General features: G+C 42.6%; 1 protein-coding gene across 2 annotated transcripts in view; it reads right to left on the bottom strand.

Annotated features, from left to right (window-relative positions):
- Positions 1–19369, bottom strand: part of LOC122550210 (repressor of RNA polymerase III transcription MAF1 homolog) — a 61882-nt gene extending 42513 nt beyond the window's left edge. Inside the window, exons 1-2 of one of the 2 annotated variants that reach the window (XM_043690971.1) lie at positions 18923–19369; positions 7909–8049 (exon numbers count right to left, since the gene is read on the bottom strand). In XM_043690971.1, the coding sequence (XP_043546906.1) occupies positions 7909–7991 (83 nt within the window). In that variant the 5' untranslated portion in view covers positions 7992–8049; positions 18923–19369. The remainder of the gene's footprint in view (positions 1–7908; positions 8050–18922) is intronic. The other variant, XM_043690972.1, reaches the window with a different exon arrangement.
- Positions 19370–24054: the final 4685 nt, after the last annotated feature.

The raw sequence follows: 24054 nt of genomic DNA, 5'->3' as shown, positions 1-24054 counted from the left end.
GACAGAGGGTAGTAGTTGATGGCAAAGTTTCTTCATGGAGTGCCGTCACTAGCGGTGTTCCGCAAGGATCTGTTTTGGGACCATTGCTGTTTGTCATTTTTATAAATGACAAACAGCAATGGTCCCGGGTACTGGGCTAATGGTCGTATACTTGGTAGTGTGGATGAGCAGAGGGATCTTGGTGTCCATGTACACAGATCTCTGAAAGTTGCCACCCAGGTTAATAGTGCGGTGAGGAAGGCATATGGCGTACTGGCTTTTATTGGTAGAGGAATTGAGTTCCGGAGTCCTGAGGTCATGATGCAGTTGTATAAGACTCTGGTGCGGCCGCATCTGGAATATTGTGTGCAGTTTTGGTCGCCATATTATAGGAAGGATGTGGAGGCACTGGAACGGGTGCAGAGGAGGTTTACCAGGATGTTGCCTGGTATGGAAGGAAGATCGTATGAGGAAAGACTGAGACACTTGGGGCTGTTTTCATTAGAGAAAAGAAGTTTTAGGGGTGACTTGATTGAGGTGTACAAGATGATTAGGGGGTTAGATAGGGTTGACAGTGTGAACCTTTTCCCGCGTATGGAGTCGGGTATTACAAGGGGGCATAGCTTTAAATTAAGGGGGGTTAGATATAGGACTGAAGTTAGGGGTAGGTTCTTCACTCAGCGAGTCGTAAGTTCATGGAATGCCCTGCCAGTAGCAGTGGTGGACTCTCCCTCTTTATGGGCATTTAAGTGGGCATTGGATAGGTATATGGAGGATAGTGGGTTAGTATAGGTTAGGTGGGCTTGGATCGGCGCAACATCGAGGGCCAAAGGGCCTGTACTGCGCTGTATTCTTCTATGTTCTATGTTCAGTGATGGTGGCAGCAAAGGCATTAGGGTCATTTAAGTGACTGCTGGACATGCACATGGACAGTGAATTGAGGGGTGCTTAGGTTAGGCTAAGTTAAGAATAATCCTCAGCACAACATGGTGTGCCAAAAGGCCTGGTCTGTGCTGTACTTTTCTATGTTCTATATTGCATAGGTCTCAAATGATTCTAGTGATGATTTTATTAGCAAGGAGGAAGAGAATCCTGTGGAATTGGGATGCTGTCATAAGTGCACATGTGAACAAGGATTATGTTCTTTAGGGTTGTTTCTTCCTCCCATAGAGGGATGCAGCTTTAAGTTTGGAGACAGCTTGAGGTTTACCTCAGCCAGCAGTTTGATACTGTCCCCTATTTCCAGGGTTACAGGAGGATCAGAATAGATGACAACTGTTACTTAGTTGTATATGGTCACCAGCCTTACTGCTTTGTCACTAGGTCTCTAGCTATTGGTAGATTTCAGGGCAATGCCCTGACAGTCACCTTGTGATTTTGTATAAAAGCAAGCTTGCTAGTTACTTATCAAGTCAACAGTTATATGCTTTGACCATAGCAACATCTTAGTTCACTTGCCAAGCAGCATTGTCTTATATTTGTTTTCCCCACAAATTTATATTCTTAGTGCAAGATTTGAAATTTGATAAAGTATACCTGTTTTAAGTATTTGTCTGGTAGTACCAAACCAAAAAGTTACATGGTACTTGCTTTTATCATCTTTAGCTATGATCTAGAAAGGGGATTTTGGCCAGACACTGACTGGACGACACTGGACTACATGACTTAGTTCATAGTGGTTGACAAAACATCTCTGGGAGGATTCCAGTTCAGGGTATCAGTGAAGTTAAATAAATAAAAAAGAAACTAGTTCAGGCTAGTGAAAATTTCCTACCTTAAGTACTAAAGAAATCAAAACTAACACTGGAGATCAATTGATTTTCACTGAGTAAAGAAAAGTGTTAACAACATGGTTGAAGTTTGATCCGATCTGACTATTGGAGTGGAGTTGGAAAATAGACCAATATACTGCAGATGTTGGGCGTTAGAAACAAAACCAGAAAACATTGCTGGCAAATGTTGGTCTGGCATCGGAGGAGAGAGAAATGAAGTTAACAGAAAAATTCTGAAGTGCTAAATTGCCAGATACTCATCTGAAATAACTGGAGCTGTTCAAAATCTACCACATTCTCCTAGCTGAAGTGAGAATGTGCAAAGATAAACAGGAAGGCAGACTAGTTACAGAACTGAGCAACATATATAGGCAAGCCTCAGGTGACTAACCCGAACTATTTAAAGGAAACTGCAATTTCCCTTCTAAGTGGAGGAGGAGTGTAAAGGTCTAACATAGGAGCAAAGTAGGTCAAACACTAACATTTTACAAAAATACAAGTGACAATAAATGATTATTCTACTATAGAGTTTGAAGGAAACTTTGTGCATCTGTTTTACAGAAAGTCAACTTGGGACAACAGTTCAGACACTTGGAAGCAAGAACTACTGTTGTGGGGAAAACTGGCCAGTACTATCCAGGAGCTCAAACTTTCAAAGAATGGGAAGGTGCCCAAATCATGATGCACCTTAAAGGTAACAAGGTATGACTTATCAGCTGCTCTTTGGCATGGGTTGGAAGTTGCTGCACTGCACTTTCAAAATGCAATCACTACAAAAATGGAGGAAAGATCTTTTGAGTTGTCAGTTGTGTCTTTAATGATCATTTATTGTGCATTGTCACCCATTGTCGAACAGCTCAACTGCACTGTCCATTACATTCCAATATTGCAAGGTATTAAGCATTGACTGCAGTGTGACCAGTTTTATGATAGCAATGTATGGTTCATTTAATGATCAATAATCAGAGTCATTAACAAATGAAAGTCTCAAATGTGGACCTATCCTTTATGCTGTCAGATACTAACTGGCCGCTATCAAGAGCTCAGTGTTCAAAATTCCAATTCACTTTGATAGGTGGCAGTTCTGAAGATCTGATCAGCTTAAGGTTAGCAAATTTTGAATAGATGCATGGTTTAAATGGTTCTTTTAACAAGAGAACATAAACGGTTTTTAAAAGGTACACCTCCAGTGATTGACCTCAGGCAAACATGAGAAAAACAACTTTATCAAGTCAGGTCTTACTTATCCAGTCTTGCCATTAGCTGGCAATACAAGTGATGTGTTCTTTCCTTCAAATGCCTTTGCAGCATAACTCAAGGAACTGTAGTTTCAGACACAATAGGGATGTTTATTCACCTTGCAGATTTCAGTGTAAACTAGGTGAATTCACAAGTTTGGCCTTGGGATTAAATGGAAGATACGATTTCACACATTTATTCTTAAGAACAGAACATTACAGCACAGGAACAGGCCCGTCAGCCCTCCAAACTTGCAGAGATCCAGATCCTCTATCTAAACTCCCACCAATTTTCTAATATTGTATCGCTCTGCTTCCTGCCCTACCCATCTCTAGATGGGTTTTAAATGACCCATTCCTATACCTCCACCAGCAATACATTCCAGGCATCCATCATGCCCTGCGTGAAGAACTTTCCATGCATATCTCCACTAAGTTTACCCTCACTTTGAACTTGTGACCCTGGTAATTGAGTCCTTCACTCTGGGAAACAGCTTCTTGCTATCCACCGTGACTACATGATTTTGTAGACCAGTCAGGATACCCCCTGCCCCAAAACTGAACTCCACCTGCTATTTCCCTGCCCAACTCTCCCCATCTATATTCTGCTGTATTCTGACAGTCCCCTTGGTCTTTGTCATCTGCAAAACTTGACACCTACGCCTTCCTCCAAATCATATACATAACAGGGGCATAGCACAAATCCCTGTGGAACAGAGGGGAAGGGTGACGACTGCAGATCAGAGTTAGGAGTGGTGCTGGAAAAGCGGTAGGTCAGACAGCATGAAGGGCTTATGCCTGACCTGTGCTTTTAGCACCACACTTGTGACCAGTGGTGGTCCACAGGGACAAGTCTCCATTTGAGAAGCTCCCTTCCACTACTGTCTCCTGTTGCCCAACCAGTTCTCCATCTAGCTAGAACACTCTGGATCTAATGCAACTTCACTTTCTCCATCAGCCTACCATAGGGAACCTGATCAAATGCCTTACTGAAGTCCATTTATTACATCTACATCTTTCCTCAATCAGCTTTGTTACCTCTTCAAAAGAATTCTATTACAGTTGTAAGACATTGCCTTCCCAGCACAAAACACTTGCCTATCACTGATAAGCCCATTTTCTTCCAAATGGGTATATCCTAACCTCAATCTTCAAGATCTTTCCTACCACTGTCAAGTTCAGAGGTCTGAAGTTAGATTATCCCCACTATCAAGGGGACAAGCTTTGTAGTTCTCTAGCCCTCTGGGACCACTGGGGTTCAAAGACACTAAAGATATATGTTAAGGCCCCAGCTATTTCTGGTCACTTCCCTCAGAACCAGAGATAGATCCCATCTGGACCCAAAGACTTTTCCACCCGGATGCTTTTTAGAATACTTAAAAAGCATCCTTATGCTGACTTGACCTAGAGTAAAAAGATCTATCCCTAACCCCAACTTCCACCATGTCCCTCTCCTCAGTGAATACTGATGCAAAGTACTCTAGAATCTCATCCACCGACTCCACACCTTTCCTTTGTCCTTGAATGGGCCAATCTTTATTCCTTTACAGGCTTGGTTTTCCTTAACCTTGCTCACCAAAAGGATCTCATGTCCCCTTTTTACCTCAATTCCTCATTTCAGACTAGTCCTACATTCAAGATTCAAAGCTTCATCTGCCTTCAGTCACTTCAGCCTTATGTATACATCTTGTTCATTAGCTAGTCTAAATTTCACCTGTTTGTGGTTCCTAATCTTTCCATCTCTATATCTCAATTTCACAGGAAAACATGGTGAATGCTAATGAGCCTCCAAAAAGACTCAAATTTGGGTTTCCCTTCTATAGCTGCTCCCAGCCTACATTCACTAGCTCTTGCTGAATTTTGCAATAGTTAGCCTTCCAATTTAGTACTCTTCCTTTTGGACCACTTTATCTGAGTATCCTAAATGTTATGGAATGCAATCACTCTTCCAAGTCCCTAGAACCTCAGCCACCTGGCCAGGCACATTTCCCAACACAGGTCTAATGTGGCCCCTTTGAGTTGGGTACTCAAACTGCTAGAAAACTCCTGGATGCTCCTACAAATTTGTTCTATCCATACCCCAACAGTATGTGAACCCAGTCAGTCAATGTTACAAAAATTAAAATTTCCTATAGTGACCCTATTGCTCCTACATCTAGGATCTCTATATTTGTACCTCTCCGTTTGGAGGTCTGGAGTACAGCCCCCAACAGTTACTGCACCCTTCCTATTTGAGCTCTGCCCATATTGCCTCACTGCTAGAGTCTCCATGCCCTCCTCCAGCACACGTGACATCCTCTGACCAGTAATTTAACTCCATCCCTTTTACCTCCCTCTATCCTGCCTGAAGCATCCATATCCTGGAATATTTAGTTGATCATTCCCTTCCCTCAACCAAGTCTCTAATAGCAATATCACCCAGTTATGAAACCAAGCTCTAAGTTGATCTGCCTTACCTACTATACTTGCGTTAAAAACAAGTGCACCTCTGACCACCAGTCCCTCTGCATTCATCTTCTGCTCCCTGCCTATTCTTCCCCTTAGTCACACTGACTTATCTAGTCCCTTAGAGGCTTTAGTTACCAACTCTTTACTGTCTATTCACCACCTCATTGGGTTCGATCCCTCACCACATTAGTTTAAATGTTCCCAACAGTTAATAAGCTGTAGTGACTATTGTAATGAGTTGCAGTGCAAGCAATGACCAAAGTACAAACAAACCAGAGGCCATCATGCAGGCCATGAAGTAGTTATACACATCTTTAATTGATAAGCAAAAATTCAGGTTTATTGAATGTCTTCCAGGAGGATGTTTTTATCTGCTTGGTTTGTTTAGCTGGAGCAGTGAAAATAAATATGGAAAGCAAATGCTTTTAGATTGAGCCACTGAGGACTAACTTTGTTATGAATAACTTAAGCAAAATGCAAATGAGACATGATCATGCTCAGTGATAACATACAAACTAAATAGCTGAATTTGGACAGCAGTTTACGTTTTAGAATCAGCAACTTCACATAAAACACTTAATCTATTTAGTATTCTGTAAAGGGTTAGAGATTGGCGATCATTGTAATGTTTATTCAATCTCATTAATAGTATAATTAGAAACAATTTAAATTACAGCAGTATAAATAATTTCTGCAGTTACTTAAATACAGCACCAGGGTTTAGTCCAACAGGTCTACTTGAATAGACCTTTTAGGACACTGCTCCTTTGTCAGGTCCCTAGCTGACATGATCAGCACTCAAACCTTGTACTTTCAAGTAAAGTTGAACTAAAACCCTGGTGTTATTGTTAAACTTTGGCTACTGTAGTCCAACACTGGCATCTCCACATCATTGCAGTTACTGTTTTCCTAAAGGTACGACATTAAATCACATCAATGCAGTTACACTGCAAAATGCAGACTGGTAATGGCAAAGAACAATTCCTCACTAACTTAAACATTTGTTATTACACTTAATAGCAGACAAGCAATGTGGATTTGTAAAGGACATGTCACATCTGAAATTTGACTAAATTCTGATTGGCAATGGATGAAGCTAGTGCTGTGAATGTTGTAGGTTGGGATTTTCAGAAGTCCTCAGGAGGTGGTGAGGACTGCAGATGCTGGAGAAGCACAGCCAGTCTGGCAACAGGAGAGTTGATGTTTGGAGCATAATCTCATCAGGAAAGCATTTGAACATCACATGGCAGGTTGATGAGTAATTTAAATTTGCAATCAATTGGCCCTTGGCAATGTGGATTAGAGGTTGGGTGAAAGATAAACAATGAAACCATTGGTGGTAAAACCCATTTTGTTAATTAGTCTATAGGAAAGAAAATCTCTTCTACATCTGACTCCACACCATAGGTAATTAGTGACTTAACTGCCCTCTGGATAACTGGACAGGAAATAAATGCTAAATGCTGGCCTAGTGTGATTTGTTTACTTTATGACCAAAAAGGGATAGATACAGAAGGGAATATCAGATCCCAAGGATCTGTTTTTTCTGAGTTGCATCAAGATTGATAATATGGAGGGAAATGTAAATTCACACAAGTTACTGAGTTAGAAGTGAAGGGTGATGCTGAGCAATCTCAATGTGACACTAAAAAGTAGGCCAAATGGACAGAAACCTGGTAGATGTTGAACACCAAGGAGAGAGGTAATTAATCTTGAGAGAAGCAGCAAAGAGGAGACAATAGGATTCAGTAGTGTGACCTATGGTGTTGAAAGAGCACACAGACCCCAGGGTTGGTGTGCAATTGTTTGTGAAAACTGGCAACATGAAATAGTTATTGACTTACAGGATTCTTTGATCTATAAATAGGGGCATAGTGTTATAAAAGCAAAAAAGTGCAAGTGATGCTACACCTTTACAAATCATTGGTCAGACTGCATTTGGAGCATTATGTTCAGTTCTGCACACCTTAAAGATTGATGTTAAAGCCCTGGAGAGTGCTTAAAGCAGATTTACAGAATGACACCAAGAATGAAAGATTGTAGACAAAGGAAAGATTAGATAAAATTGGACTTAATTCTCCTTTGAACAAGGATTAAGAGGGACCTTTGAAAAATTGACATTTTGCTGTACAGAGAGATTGTGTTTCCACTAGCTCATCAACAAGAGGTCACAACATAGTTGGTGTGATAGGAGAAACTTAATTAGGATTTGGAATACACTTCAGTGGTGGAAGAGGATTTCCCTGGTTGTTGCAAGAGACCTGGATACATTTGAAAGTGAAGAATTTATAGGACTAGAGATAGGCTTTCAGAACAGGACTAGCTGGACAGCTCTTTTGGAAGCTAGCACAGACATTGGTTGAATGGCCTCCAGTATTGTAAAATTTTATGTTCCTTTAAGTAGACAGCAAGTGCAAAGCAGTTTTAATTTGTTCTTGCCCTCAACTGGGATTAAAAAAGTCATAACTTACCGCCCTATAATTTGAGAGTCACCAGTTTCAATGGTAAGCTGAGAGTTAATCGCCTCAAAGCTGGTATTTTCTAACAGCTTCATCTTGGTAAAGTTGACTTACTCCACTTCTGGGTCTGAGGAACGAGTGCAACACTTGACACTGTATCCAAAAGGGAGTGGGAAGAGACAATTGTCAAAATTAGCAAATTAAATTCACCAAGATGTGCAGATGAGCATGCAGATTATTGCAGACAGTTCATAGGCAAAGCCAGAGTCTGATGCTGCTGTAAAAATAATAGCAGCTTGTCCAGTTTTTCCCTCATCTTAGATCTGCAGCCCAGGCAGTGTGTTGACTAAACTGCACACCCTCTTGGGGCTTACTTTCTCTTCATAAAGTTCCAACATAACATTGTTATTCAATGGCTGAATATTCCATATGCCTTTGAAATCAAGTACTGCCATACAAGCTTCAGCTGGCATGGTCACAAGATCCATAACTGTCCAGGTCCTCTCACTGAACACCTTTACTTGTTAGCCCTCCAAGTACATTACTCCCTTTTACAAGTTGAAAACCATTTGACTAGTCCATTGGTGTCCTTCTACAGAGTTTTTGGCTCAATTTCATGTCACCCATTGATGACTTGATCATTCATGCCCCAAGTCCTGCAGAACCCACTGAGAGATGGTCATTGAAACATGGCTCTACCATCCAGCTTTTCATCTCATTCAACTTTAAAATCTAAATACCATTCTTCCCAAATACCACTTACCCGGTTTGGAGACCAATTTAAAACCACAAGGGTCAAGTGCTGGTTACCAAATGAGTTAGCTGGTCTTAGATTTCAGCTTATTTTACTGAAAAGTCTGTGCAGACCACAAATGCATTACTTGCTAGCAACACCCAGTTACCTCAATTCAATAAAGTCTGCCAAAATATTAATTCCCTTTAAATTCAAGGGAATTATTCCTGATCAAGCGGTCTACAAATGCAGGTGCATTGCCATTCAGAACAGATGGACCATGAGTCATCCCTGCAGAGGCCCAAAGTGGACATTGGGACAATCTCCCTTCAGCATTCTAATCAGTCTATCCTGACACCTATACTAGAACAAAGTGTTGCAACATGGCAATAAAGTTTAAATTGACCCTCAACAGGCTCAAGGCTGATTTACACTAGTGCTTATTTGTTTAGATTCTGAACAAAAGATCAATCTCTGCAACAAAATCCCAAATCTGGAGCCAAGGTACAGAGCTGAATACACAGTGTTGGAGATCGTGGTCTTTGAATCCAAACAGAAATGAACAACAGTTCTAGCCAGTGCACAGCTGATTGTTCCATTGCACTAGCACTTTGAGTGAATCCCATCATTATCAGCTGAGAGATGTCATCAATCCTCAAAACTAAATATTTTAAGTAAAATTTCAAGATGGACTTGTACAAGCTCTTCCCAAATACAACCTACCCAGTTTGAAGAGACCAATTTAAAATGTACAAAACCACAAGGGCCAAGTGTCAGTTACCAGATGAGTTAGTTGAACCAAGTACTTGTTTTCTAGGCATATCCATTTGTTTTCATTTGCATGGAGCCAGTCTTGTCCTCAAGAGCCACACAATTTAACACTTGGGGGCAACTGAGGACAGACACAGTAGTGCATTCCTTGTATAAGAGTGGTGTTCTTCTACAACCTCCCTTAGAAAACTGCAGTTCAGAGACAAAATCACCACTTGTTCAATAGAAACTAAATTTAAAAAGTACCCACAATCTATAACCAATTCATGTTGACAAAACATCAAAATGCACTGCAACATTGTCAGTAAAGAAGAAACACCCTATACGACCCATGATTTGGAGATGCTGGTGTACAAAGTTAAAAATCACACCACCAGGTTATAGTCCAACAGGTTTAACTGGAAGCACACTAGCTTTCGGAGCGACGCTCCTTTATCACCTGATGGAGCGTTGCTCTGAAAGCTGGTGTGCTTCCAATTAAGCCTGTGACTATAACCTGGTGTTGTGAGATTTTTAACTTTATACCTACCCAGTTAAGCAGGAGGTAGGAATGTGCCTGTCCTCAAAACTAAAGTAAATGGTTGATGGAATTTGAAGAAAAATGGCTACAAGCTGAAGTGTTAACAGTCTCCTCTTGTAAAGTGGCTCAAAGCAAAGCATTGTCAACAGTGAAAATATTTCAATGTTGTTTTGTAGTTGAGAGCTAAGATGGATTCACATTTAGTAGTTTAAGTGTGAATCAAATCCCAACACTGCAGTTCACAGAACACTACATCTTTATGGCAAATAGGCCATTTTACACAGAGCTCAAGAGCAAGCCAGTGAGGCATAAATCTAGTTGAAAGTCAGTATGGCAGCTCATGGGTATTTACAAATTCTGCCTTGGTGGTTTTGGCTCAAGCACTTGCATGGAGTGCAAAAATCAGTTTTATCCAAGAGACCTTCAGATGGAGCTTGTAAACAGTGTAAGGACAGACATTTGGTCCCAACTACTTTCTCAAGTGATTTTTCACAGCAAAGTAATTGAAATTTCCATTCAGGATTATGAATTAAAAAGGTGTCCCATCAGAACCAATTGGAATGGCTTTAAACATGCCAATTGCAAGGATTAGAAATGCATTTCTACAGTAGAACAAAATGCTATAAACAACAAAAGGTCAGTCAGTCAATTTCAGAATATGGAACACATTGCTTAGTAATCAATTCCCAGATTTCCTATTCAACTAAGTGTTCTGATGCTTTCAGCCAGTGCAGCTGCTTGAAAATTTGATTCTTTGACAGCTTGTGAGTTAATGAAAATCAAAACAAGACTTTCAGATTTAAGTTTCAGGAATGAACAGCCTTCACTTAGTGATCTGCCCTTCCAGACAACTACTCATGAATTTGGATCTCAACTTTTGGAAATCTACCAGAGTTAATTCTCAGTTGCCCTGCTGCAAGCTGAGACTTAGCATCTCCAGTGACAAGTACACAAGCCACACTGATAGGAACATTTAGAAATACAAAGATTGAGCCTATAGATAAACCCCAGTGATCTTATTTTGACAAAATCCTTAAGTGACCAGTCAGAACAATACCAGAACCCACAAGGGTAGGATCACAAGAAATTCAGAAATTTTGATAGAAGTCACAAATTTGAGAGTTTGTGGGATGTGGTGTTACTGCCTGGACCAGCATTTGCTTGTTACTAGTTGGCCCTGAAGGTGGCAGTGAACTGTCTTGAACTGCCACAGTCCACACTGTAGGTTGGCCTAAAATGTCCTTAGGAGGACATGCCAGGATTTTGACAGACAAAAGAACGGTTTATAATTCCAAGTCAGGATACTGAGCAGCTCGGAAAACTCCCTGCTGCTCTTACCTTTTTAAGGGTTGGAAGAGTTTGCAATGTGCTGTTGAAAAAATCTTGTGAATTATTGCAGTTTACCTTGAAGGTAGTTAGTAGCAGTGTGTAGACATGGATGTGGTGCTAGTCAAACAGGCTGTATCTCCCCAAATGGTGTCAAGCTGTACCATTCAGCCAAGTGGGGAGCATTGCCTCATTCCTGACTTGTAGATTGTGGACAGGCTTTAGAAGTAGTGCCTTAACAGTATTCCTAGCCTCTGACTTACTTTGTAGAGACTGTTTGTGAAGCCCAATTGAGTTTCTATTCAATGATAACTCAGGATCTTGATAGTGGGGTTTCCAGTAATTTGATAAAAAATTATGGGCGGCACGGTGGCACAGTGGTTAGCACTGCTGCCGCACAGCGCCAGAGATCCGGGTTCAATTCCCAACTCAGGCGACTGACTGTGTGGAGTTTGCACATTCTCCCCGTGTCTGCGTGGGTTTCCTCTGGGTGCTCCGGTTTCCTCCCACATTCCAAAAGATGTGCAGGTCAGGTGAATTGGCCATTCTAAATTGCCCGTAGTGTTAGGTAAGGGGTAAATGTAGGGGTATGGGTGGGTTGCGCTTCGGCGGGGCGGTGTGGACTTGTTGGGCCGAAGGGCCTGTTTCCACAAAGTAATCTAATCTAAATGGGAATATCTCTGGACATTGATGCAATAGTCCAGTTTAACCCTTTAATGTCTTTGGGTAGAGACAAAGATGAATGTCAATGACCATCCACTGTAATTCACACTTCATTTTGACAGCCATTTGCCATCACTTCCCTGTTAAATCATCATTCTATCTTTTTCAAAAATGCTTTCTGGTCAGGTATGTCACACCTGCATTGTCTTTGGGAATCAGTCAGGAAATGGTCTGCATTATAATGCCTCAGGAATATGGCATTCTCAAAGGATGATCTCATCCTGCTATTGTACCTGGGGTAGCATGTGACTGAGTAATGGGAGTGGCCGGAGCATCTGCAAGCATGGCCAACCTACCTGCATAAAAAAGATGTTCTTTGTTCAGGGACTCACTCTGACCCAACTTTACATGTCTCCTAACTAGTACAAGTTTCAATAGCTTTTAACTGTTTGCACAAGTTGGTGTGTGAATTGTATCACGTGTAAAACCTTGTGAAAAGGGATGGTTGTTTGATTGTCTTTCAGAGCATAATGAATAAGAGCAGAAGTTAGGCTATTCATCTCTTTGAATGGTGGAGGTGACTCAATCATGGCTGATGAGCCCTGATCCTCAAGAACCTACTGGAGAATGGGGTTAAGAAACCAGTCTTAATATACTTAAGACCTGTCCTTCAGTCTTGAGAGAATGAATTCCACAGATCCACTATTCTGGTTGAAGTTTCTCCTTATTGCCATTTTTAATGGGTCTCCTCTTGACTCTAAGGAGTAAATCCTCAGGTCCTAATCTCTAGGAATGGAAGCATCTTGCCAACATCCACTGCAGGCTAATCAGTATAATGCTTTAATTAGATAGCCATCACCTCAATTCCAAGCTTAGTCCCAGAGTCCTCAAACATTCTTCACTGGTCGAATGAGAAACCTAACATTTCATGAGTCTCCTCTGAACCCACTCCAGGGCCAGTATGTGCTGCCTTAGCTTATAAGAAACCAAACTGCAAAATGTTTCAAGTGTTAAGGCTCTAAGGCTTTGAACAGACTACAAATACATCCCTGCTTTCATATTCAAGCCCTCATTGTATTTGTTATTTTAAATATTGACAACCTGTACATTTAGGTCATGAATCCTGGACTAGAGCTCCCAAGTCTCTTGGCACTTCAGACTTTTCAATCTTCTCCCTATTTAGGGAGAGTCCAGATTTAATCTTCCTACCAAGGTGCATGACACCACACTTCCTCAAACTGTACTCCATCTGCTACTTTTTGCCCACTACCAACTGTTCAAATCCTTCTGCATCCTCCCCAAATGCTATCTGCCCTCCATCTCTAAATGGAGATGGGATTGCCTGGAATTTGAAAATGTAACTTGCCACTGTCAGCCCAAGCCTTAATGTTGTCCAGATCTTTTATTTAGATATGGACTGCTGGAGTATGAGAATGCAGTGCTCAGAACAGGTGAACATCCACACTTCTGACCTGATGGAAGGTCCTTGAAGCTGAAAACATTTGGGCCCAGGACAGCTGAGAAACTCAGAACTGAGATAACAGATCTTTACTGATCTCCATGTGAGAAGTTTGCCTCCAACTAGAGTTTACCCCCAATAACCATTTAGGGCTGTGATGCCCTACTTGGCCAGCATTGATGTGACATGCTCAGTCTGAGGATGTTGGGAGCATAGTTGTTAAGTACTGCAATTTGCATGTTTCAACTTTTGGAAAGCTTGACAAAATGCTATGCAGTGGTTAGCAAAATTAGTACTCAGGATTTTTCCATTTACTCATTCATGGGATATACATGTCACTAGCTAGGCAAGTACTTGTTTCCCATCCAAAATTGTTTGGGGGCTGTTAAGAAGCATTCACATTGCTGTTGGTCTGGAGTTGGGCAAGCTAGATAAACTGAGGACAGAATACTTACTTCCCTATATCACAAGACCAGTTTTATTCCAATCAAGTAATGATAAACTTAATGTAGTTAACTACCTGCCAAAGTCAGATTTAAACTCAATTAGAACATAGCCTCCAGGAAGTGTTTTAACATGTAGATTTGCTTGCTGATCTAGGTTAATTTTCAGACATTGTAACTGTACTGGGTAACCTCTTCAGTGATCCTCTGGATCAAGCACTGAAGATTCCTGCTTTCTATTTATGTTACTTTGGGTTGGTGAGGTAGTTTCCTGGGGTGGAAAATGGGATCAAGTCATTCATCAATCTGTATGGAGTTTGCACATTCTCCCTGTGTCTGCATGAGTTTCCTCTGGGTGCTCCAATTTCCTCCTACACAGTCCTAAAATGTGCAGGTTAAGTGGATTGGCCTTGCTAAATTGCCTGTAGTGTCAGGTGAAGGGGTAAATGTAGGGGAATGGGTCTGGGTAGGTTGTTCTTTGGAGGGGTCAGTGTGGACTTATTGGGCTGAAGGGCCTGTTTCCACAATCTAATCTAAACACTGACTTGGACACCATTTGCCACCCCTGAGAAACAGGAAATTACATTACTACAGGAAATGACAACCCAAAGCAGCCCAAACAAATAGAAAGCAGGAATCAGCAGTTTTTCATCCAGAGGATCACTGACATTTTTTACATGTATAGTGACAAAACATCTGAAAATGATCCTTCCAGCTCAGTGATCAAACCTATATCCAGAACCTCTTAAAGAGAGGAGGAAGAGCCAGGAGACATGACATGTTGACAGATAGGATCAGGGTAAACCCCAAGGCTTTCTATAGGTATTTGAGTAAAAAGAATGACAAAAGATAGATTAGGGCCAATCAAGGATAGTAGTGGAGAGTTGTGGAGTCAGATAGGGGAAGCACTAAATGATTATTTTTCGACAGTATTCACTCTAGAAAACAACAATGTTGTTGAGAATACTGAGATATCGGCTACAAGACTAGGTGGGATTGAGGTTCACAAGGAAAAGATTAGAAATCCTGCAGAATGTGAAAATAGATAAGTCCCCTGGGCCAGATGGGATTTATCCTAGGAGCCTCTGGGAAGTCAGGATATTGCAGAGCTTTTGGCATTGATCTTTTAAATCATTGTCTATGGAATAGTGCCAGAAGACTAGAAAATAGTAAATGTGGTTCCCCTGTTCAAGAAGGAGTAGAGACAACCCTGGTAATTATAGACCAGTGAGCCTTACTTCAGTTGTTGGTAAAGTGTTGGAAAGGGTTATAAGAGATAGGATTTTGTTTTCTAGATTATAAATCCTATTAGGGATAGTCAGCATGGTTGTGAAAGGTAGGTGGTGCCTCACAAACCTAGAGTTCTTCGATGTGACCAAACAGGTAGACGAGTAAACCAGTTGATGTGGTGTATATGGATTTCAGCAAGGTGTTCAATAAGGTTCCCCACAGTAGGCTATTGCAGAGGAATGGGATTGTGGGAGATACCAGTTTGGATCAGCAATTGGCTTGCTGAAAGAAGACAGGGTGGTGGTTGATGGGAAGTGTTCATCCTGGAGTCCAGTTCCCAGTGGTGTACTGCAAGGGTCAGTGTTGGGTCCACTGCTGTCATTTTTATAAACTACTTGGATGAGGGTGCAGAAGGGTGGGTTAGTAAGTTTACAGATGGCACCAAGATCAGTGGAGTTGTGGATAGTGACGAAGGATGTTGTGGGTTACAGAGAGACATAGATAAGCTACAGAGCTGGGCTGAGAGGTGTCAAATGGAGTTTAATGCAGACAAGTGTGAGCTGATACACTTTGGTCAGAGTAACCAGAATGCAAAGTACTGGGCTAATGGCAAGATTCTTGGTAGTGTAGATGAGCAGAGAGATCTCGGTGTCCAGGTACACATCCTTGAAAGTTGCCACCCAGGTTGACAGGGTTGTTAAGGCATACAGTGTTTTAGCTTTTATTAATAGAGGGATCAAGTTCCAGAACTATGTTATGCTACAGCTGTACAAAACTCTGGTGCGGCCGCACTTGGTGTATTGTGTACAGTTCTGGTCACCAAATAAGGAGTGTGTGGAAGCTTTGGAAGGGGTGCAGGGGAGATTTACTAGGGTATTGCCTGGTATGGAGGGAAGGTCTTACCAGGAAAGGCAGAGGGACTGGAGGCTGTTTTCATTAGACAGAGGGTTGAGAGGTGACTTAGAGACATACAAGATAATCAGGGTTAGATAGGGTGGACAGGGAAAGCCTTTTCCCAAGTATGGTGACAGTGAGCACGAGGGGGCATAGCTTTAAAGTGAGGAGAGATAGATATAGGACAGATGTCAGAGGTAGTTTATTTACTCAGTAAGGAGGGTATGGAATGCTTTGCCTGCAATGGTAGTAGATTTGCCAGCTTTAAGTAGTCATTGGACAAGCATATGAACATACATGGAATAGTGTAGGTTAGATTGGCTTCAGATTGATATGACAGGTCAGCACAACATTTGAGGGCCAAAGAGCCTGTACTGTGCTGTAATGTTCTATGTTCTGAGCTATAAGTCTTAAAAAACACTAGGATTTTAACATGGATTAAGGAATAAAATACATGGGATTGGGTAATGTATAAAAGTATTTGAGGATTGTTCAACATGCAATGAGTAAAGAGACAGTATGCAGTCATTGCAAGCAATTCAGAAGGCCATAAAGGCAGACAAGCTGTGTGCAAGGCTGTGTACAGGAACAAAAATCTTGCTTCATTTGTAAACACTGGCAAGATTGTACTTTGAGTACAATGCTGTCTTAATTCCTCAGCCTAAGGGCAAGCATAGTTGCCACAAGAACAGCTGATGTTCAGACTGATTTCTTAAGCAGATAACTAGGCCTATATTCCCCTGAATTAGTGAATGAAAGGTACTCAAATTTACAAAATTTAAACAATAGCAGTACATTCAGAAACTTTGCCCTGGCTGTGGAATCAAGGGACAGTAAAAATAAAAGGCAAATCCATTCAAGACTGAGGGAGAAACCTGGTGAAACCTTTATTTCTAAATTAGAGAGCTTAACACTCAGACATCAAGCAAAGTAGACTGGTAGTTTTCTACTTTCTGTAGAAGTGATTCAGGAATAATCAGAACATGACATTAGTGTAAATAATCAGCACTTTAAAACCATTGGAAAAAAGAAATTGCTTTAATATACTAAACCAAGGTTCCACAGCTTTGGATAATATTACAAATTCTAGTCTCAATTCTTCTTCTTGTCTTAAGGGTACCCTTATGCAGAGTAGAATGAGTGCAGGTTCAGGAGTTTATGGTCCATTCTTGCTCTTATGCCCCTATATAAAGAATTGATATCTACGAGCTTGCTATCCACACATCCAGAAAAGTAGCTAAGAGGGTTACATTACTTGTAATTTCTTACTTGAAATTCAAAAGTCTTAAGTGGTTAGCACTGTTGTCTCAGCACCAGGGTCTAGGTTTGATTCCAACCTCAGGTGAGCAGAATTTGTGCATTCACCATGCCTGTATGGGTTTCCAGCAGGTGCTTTGGATTTTTTTAAAACTACAGCCCAAAAAGTGTTTAGTTAGGTCATTTGCCTACATTAAACTGCCCTGTAGTGTCCAAGAATGTTAATCTGCCTAGCCTACACAATCTTAACTGGAAGGTTTAGGGAAGGGGTCTGAGAGAGATGCTTGGAATCTGCACCAACCACATGAAATGGGCCAAATCATACATAACAGAAACAGGCCCTTCAGTAAACCAGTCAAGGCTGACAATCCCAAACTAAACTAGGACCACCATCCCTCCAAACCTTGACTATTCATGTATCCCATCCAAGTGGGAAACATTTCACATATCCACCACTTTGTACATGCAGTCCACATGCAAGCCTCCCTGCATAAAATATTTGCCCTTCATGCCTTTGAGTCATTCCTTTCACCTTAAAAAAGGTGCCTCAAGTCTGAAATTCCTTTATACATTGTAGGGATTCTATGATCACTCTGAAAAGGCAAAGCTTCAATAAAATTGAACAGATTAAACTTTAAAAACACTGCTACAATACAAAAGTTGTATTGTAGCAATCACAGGATATTGCTGAGACCCCAGAAAGAATTGAACAAGAGGTTAACTTCAGGTGGTGATGACCTGAACCAGTCCATGCTTGCAAAACCAAAACTTGTTATATGCAATTCTGGGATTGAGACTGTCCAGCTGGTACAGCCCAGAATGCACTATTGGGTACACTGACCACTAATTCTAGACAGCAAGAAGAAATTGCACACATGCTTGGGAAATGTAGTTTGGCAGTGTTCAACATTCTAACAGCCTGACATAACATCTGCAGCTTGGGATAAATATTTCCCAGGCACTACTTGTTGCTATTAAAATCATCCTGTCCAAAGAGTGACACTATTGAAACTCATGACACTAAGAATAGTGTTAATGAAATGTTAACTCACCTATTGTCTGCACCTTGGCTAAGCTGCAGAGTTTTTCCTTTCCATTTCAAGATCAAATTCCAACATCTTGTTTTTGTTTACAATGTCAGTAAGATTGAGACACTGTTTATATCCACTTACAACAGCAGCTGCTTGAGCAGCCAGTCACTACCTGACTGCGATTCTTAATCCATACACACCCAATGGAGGGGCAAAGAGTCACTTTCAAACATCCCTTCCCTCCACTACCCCAACCAACAACTCCTAGTGCTCCACCACAAAAACCATCCCCATACTACCCCACGAGTGTTTCCCCACATTTTGTTTTTGGGACTTCCTTCACAAAAGACTTCCAGTGCGGCCCCAACACTTGCCCCACCCAAACAAATATCCCCCAGTGGAGCCCCATATTCGTGCACCCCACAAATACACCCAGGGGGGCCTTGAGATCTTGCCACCCCTCCTAATGTTACCCCATACCCTCGACCCCCACTTCCTTTACAAGGACGCCCCCCATACCTTCACAAGGCGGCGAGGGCTCCCACATTTTTACCCTTCCTCACAAACCTTCCCCCCCCACCCCCCAATCCCATTGTTCCACTAACTCCCCCTTCCCCCAGCAGTTGGTGGTGACAGAGCCTGGTTCCCCCTCCCCCCGGCACCTCCAGCAGGGCTCTGGGGAGAGGGGGTACCCCTTACCTGGCGGACCCGAAGGGTTGGTTATGTCCGGCCCCGATTGGTCCGGCGCTCCTCACCGAGGCCTCTCTCTCCCTCTCTCTCTCTAACGCTGGCTCTCTTCAGACGGAGGCGGGTCGACTAAACACGGAGTCTCTGTCGCTGCTGCTACTGGTGTCTAAGGCGGTGGCCGCCGCTCTCGAGGTGAGGAAACGCCGCGTGTGGGAGGCGAGCGATCGCGGGGCGCGGCGGCATGAAGAGGCCGGGCAGCGGGGACCGGGAACGGCCTGGGGAACCATCACAGCCCGAGCTTCCACACACACACACGGCACGATCAGCGAACCCGACTCCAAGTAACCCTCCGCCTGCGGTGAAAGAAAATATTTATCAACAAAACACACGCGACCCTCCCATCGACGAGCGGCCGCTTCAAAACCCAAAACAACCGTCCGTGCCTTTTAAAGGCAGCTCCTTGCCACCCCCCCCCAACCAACGCTGTCCTCTTCGCCTATTGGTCGCATGGGACTGGGCCCACCTTCTAGCCCAAAGGGGATTGGGTGAGACTCAGGTCCGTTAAGGCGTGCCCGGCCGTTATTGGTCAAGATTCCCGTCAATCATAGGAGGTGAGGCGAACGTTGGAGCTGCGCCTTTGAATCGCAGCCCGCGCCGTGACCGTTAGCCTCACCCACTGATGGCGCTACCTGCATCCCTCGTTCCCATTGGCTGCCGGCCCAAGAACCCGCCTCACTTCTCCTTGATGGATTTGCATTCCCCCTGCCGATTGGCTAGAAGCGCCGTCAGTTATACATATTCTAACAGGAGGGGCGGGTTTTAACAAACAAAGGAGTAACAGGAGGCCGCTCTGCCCTTCGAACCAATCCTCTCTTCTTGATGACGCTGTGCAATGAGAACGACCTGTATCTCAACTTAGCAAAACTAAAGAGCTTATCACTGCCTTCAGAAAGAAAGATTAGATTCCCTAAAATATGGAAACAGGGACTTCAGCCCAATATGTCCACATCAATCCTCCGAAGAGTAACCCACCCAGACCCATTCCCCTATCCTATATTTACCACTGACTAATGCATCTAAGACTATGGGCAATTTAGCATAGCTAATTCACCTTAACCTGCACATCTTTGGATTCTGGGAGGAAACCGGAGCACCCGGAGGAAACCCATGCAGACACGGGGAGAATGTGCAAACTCCACACAGGAGGACAACTTGCCCCCATCTACATAAAAATGGAGCGGAGGTTGAGAGGATGGAAAGCATCAAATCCCTTGGTGTGACAATAACCGACACGACCTGCCCTGGACTTCCCAGGTAGATCTGACAGTCAAGAATGCGCAACAATGCCTCTTCTTCCTCAGATAATTGAGGAAATGCAGCAGGTCCATAAGGATCCTCAACAACTTTGCTACATTCTTGTCCCCACTTCCTTCACAAAAACAACTGAAAGCATACAGTCCGGGTGCATAATGGCCTAGTGTGGGAGCAACTGCCTTGCCCAGGACCATAAGAAACTGCAGAAAGTGGTGTTCACAGCCCAGACCATCACGGAAGCCAACCTTCCATCCACGGCTTGCTGCTGCAGATAGGCTGCCAACATCATCAAAAACCCCTCCCACCCTAGTAATGATCTCCTACAACCAATTCTGTTAGGCAGACGATACAGAAGCTTGAACACACAGCAAGTTCAGGAACAGCTTTTTCCTGGCTGTTATTAGACTAATGAATGGACTCTTGCTGGTCTTGCTACCGCTGATCTCATCTAGTACATGCCCTGTGCAATATAACCTGTATGCCTCTGTTTAAGAATTTTTGATCGGTGCATCCTTGCTTAGTATGATCCTTTTGTACTGCTCATAAACAAATCTTTTCACTGTACCTTGGTACGCGTGACAATAAATCAATCAATCAGTCTATTCAATAAGCAGACGTTAGCCTAAATTGTATTATCACTAGACTACTAATTCAGGCACACAGGCAATGTCTGGGTCTTCAAGCTGAATCAGATGGTGAAGTTTGAGTACAATAAAAATCTGGAATTAAGAGTCTCATGATGACCATTGTTGATTGTTGGAAAGACACCTCATGTTCACTAATATGCATTAGAGAAGGAAACAGCCTCCTCACCTGTTCTGACCTGCAAATGATACAAGACCCACTGCAGTGTGATTGACATTTAACTGCTCCCGAGGCAATCAGGAATGGGCAATAAATGATGGCCTAACTAGCGACGCCCACATTCCATAAATTAATGAAAAAATATTCAGCCCCTCAAACCCACTCATCATTTCATGAAGGACATATGCGGCATAGGAGTAAACTACCTCATAGAGTCATAGAGATGTACAGCACGGAAACAGACTCTTCGGTCCAACTCGTCCATGCCGACCATTTTTCCATCCCAACCCAATCAATCCCACCTGCCAGCACCTGGCCCATATCCCTCCAAACCCTTCCTATTCATATACTCATCCAAATGCCTTTTTAATGTTGCAATTGTACTAGTATCCACCACTTCCTCTGGCAGCTCATTCCATAAACGTACCACCCTCTGTGTGAAAACGTTGTCCCTTGGGTCTCTTTTATTTCTTTCCCTTCTCACCCTAAACGTATGACCTCTAGTTCTGGACTCCCCCACCCCAGGGAAGAGACTTTGTCTACTTAACATATCCATGCCCCTCATAATTTTGTATACCCCTATAAGGTCACTCCTCAGCCTCCGACGCTCCAGGGAAAACAGCCCCAGCCTATTCAACCTTTCCCTATACATCAAATCCTCCAACCCTGGCAACATCCTTGTAAATCTTTTCTGAACCCTTTCAAGTTTCACAAGATCCTTTCGGTAGGAATGAGACCAAAATTGCACGCAATATTCCAAAAGTGGCTTAACCAGTGTCCTGTACAGCCGCAACATGACCTCCCAACTCCAGTACTCAATACTCTGACCAACAAAGGAAAGCATACCAAATGCCTTCTTCACTATCCTATCTACCTGTGACTCCATTTTCAAGGAGCTATGAACCTGCACTCCAAGGTCTCTTTGTTCAGCAAAGCTCCCTAGGACCTTACCATTAAGTGTATAAATCCTTCTAAGATTTGCTTTCCCAAAATGCAGCACCTCGCATTTATCTAAATTAACTCCGTCTGCCACTCCTCGCCCATTGGCCCATCTGATCAAGATCCCATTGTAATCTGAGGTAACCTTCTTCGCTGTCCACTCCACCTCGAATTTTGGTGTCATCTGCAAACTTACTAACTATACCTCTTATGCTCACATCCAAATCATTTATATAAATGACGAAAGGTAGAGGACCCAGCACCAATCCTTATGGCACTCCATTGGTCACAGGCCTCCAGTCTGAAAACAACCCTCCACCACCACTTTTGAGCCAGTTCTGTATCCAAATGGCTAGTTCTTCCTGTATTCCATGAGATCTAACCTTGCTAACCAGTCTCCAATGGGGAACCTTGTCGAATTCCTTATTGAAGTCCATATAGTTCACGTCCACTGCTCTGCCCTCATCAATCCTCTTTGTTACTTTTTCAAAAAACTCCAGTGCTACATGTTATTTATGAATAACTCGATATGCCAAATGGAGAAATGGTGCAAAAGGTAGGATTTCAGATCCTTGGGACATTGGACCCAGCTCTGGAGACATAGGACATGTACAAGCTAAACAGATTGCACCTAATGAGGACCAGAACTGATGTCCTTGATGGAGTATTTGCTCAAGCAGTTGGAGAGGGTATAAACTAAAATGGCCGGGGGAATAGGAACCTATACAGGGAGATAGAAGAGAGGGAAATGAGGGGCAAAAACAAATGACATATTGGGAAATAGGAAAAGTGATAGGCAAAGAATTCAAGGGCAAGGATCAATCAAAATAATTGCATGGGACTAAGAATATTAAAAGGATATGCCTTAAGGTATTGTGTGTTAGTGATAGGAGCATTTGCAATAAAGCGGATGAATTAATTGGGCAAACGGATATGATGACATTGGGATTGCAGACATGTGGCTACACATTGATGCGGGAATGGGAACTGAATATCCAGAGATATTTAGTTTGTAGGGAGGACAGACAAAAAGGAGAAGAAAGTGGGGTTCTTTTCTCAGGGGTGTATTATTGGTTAAAGAGTCCTTATCACAGTTGTGAGGAAGGAAATTAGGAGAAAGTGAGGACTGCAGATGCTGGAGATCAGAGTCGAGAGTGTGCTGCTGGAAAAGCACAGCAGGTCAGGCAGCATCAGAAGAGCAGGAGAATCGACATTTCAAGCATAAGCCTGATGAAGGGCTTATGCCCGAAACGTCGAATCTCCTGCTCCTCAGATGCTGCCTGACCTGCTGTGCTTTTCCAGCGCCACACTCTCGATGAGGAAGGATGTTAGGTCTGGTGAAGTGGAGTCTACATGGGTAGAGCTGAGAAACACCAAGGTGCAGAAAATGATCGTGAGGGTTGTCTGTTAAACCCCAAACAGGAGAAGGCATTAAACAAGAAATTAAAGCCACAAGTAACAAAGCTACAGTTGTAATTATGGGCGACTTTATATTATATTTTGTTGAATAAATCATATCAATAACAATATCACAAGGAGGAATTCCTACAGTGTGTATGAAAATAATTGGCAGTTTAGCTATGCAAAGCCTGGGGGGGTGGGAACAGTGACCATAATTTGATAGAACTTTTCATTAAGTGGAGAATGAAATAGTTGATTCTGAGATTTGGCTCCTGAATATAAATAAAGGAAACTATATATGCTATGAGGTGCGATTAGGATATGATCAATTGGGGAAAGTTATTCAAGGGGATGCTAGTGGATAGGTAGTGGCAAACATTTAAAGAGTGCATGGAGCTGTGTGTAAGGATACTAGTGAGAGATGGTCATGTTGTTTTGTGGCTACTTGATGTTCATGAACTTTCACTAGTATTCTTACATACAAATAAGGAAGGACACCACTTCGACTGGAACAACACATCCATCCTAGCCAAACAGAGACTTGCACAAGAACTCTGAAGGTTGATAGGTCTGAAGGTTGATAAGTCCCCGGGGCCTGATGGTCTACATCCCATGGTACTGAAGGTGGTGGCTTGAGAAATCGTGGATGGGTTGGTGATTATTTTCCAGAGTTCGATAGATTCAGG

The sequence above is a fragment of the Chiloscyllium plagiosum genome, chromosome 5 (genome assembly GCF_004010195.1).
Source record: "Chiloscyllium plagiosum isolate BGI_BamShark_2017 chromosome 5, ASM401019v2, whole genome shotgun sequence".
NCBI lineage: Eukaryota > Metazoa > Chordata > Chondrichthyes > Orectolobiformes > Hemiscylliidae > Chiloscyllium > Chiloscyllium plagiosum.
The sequence above is the reverse complement of the archived record's forward strand: the minus strand, read 5'-3'. Positions and strand labels throughout refer to the sequence as shown.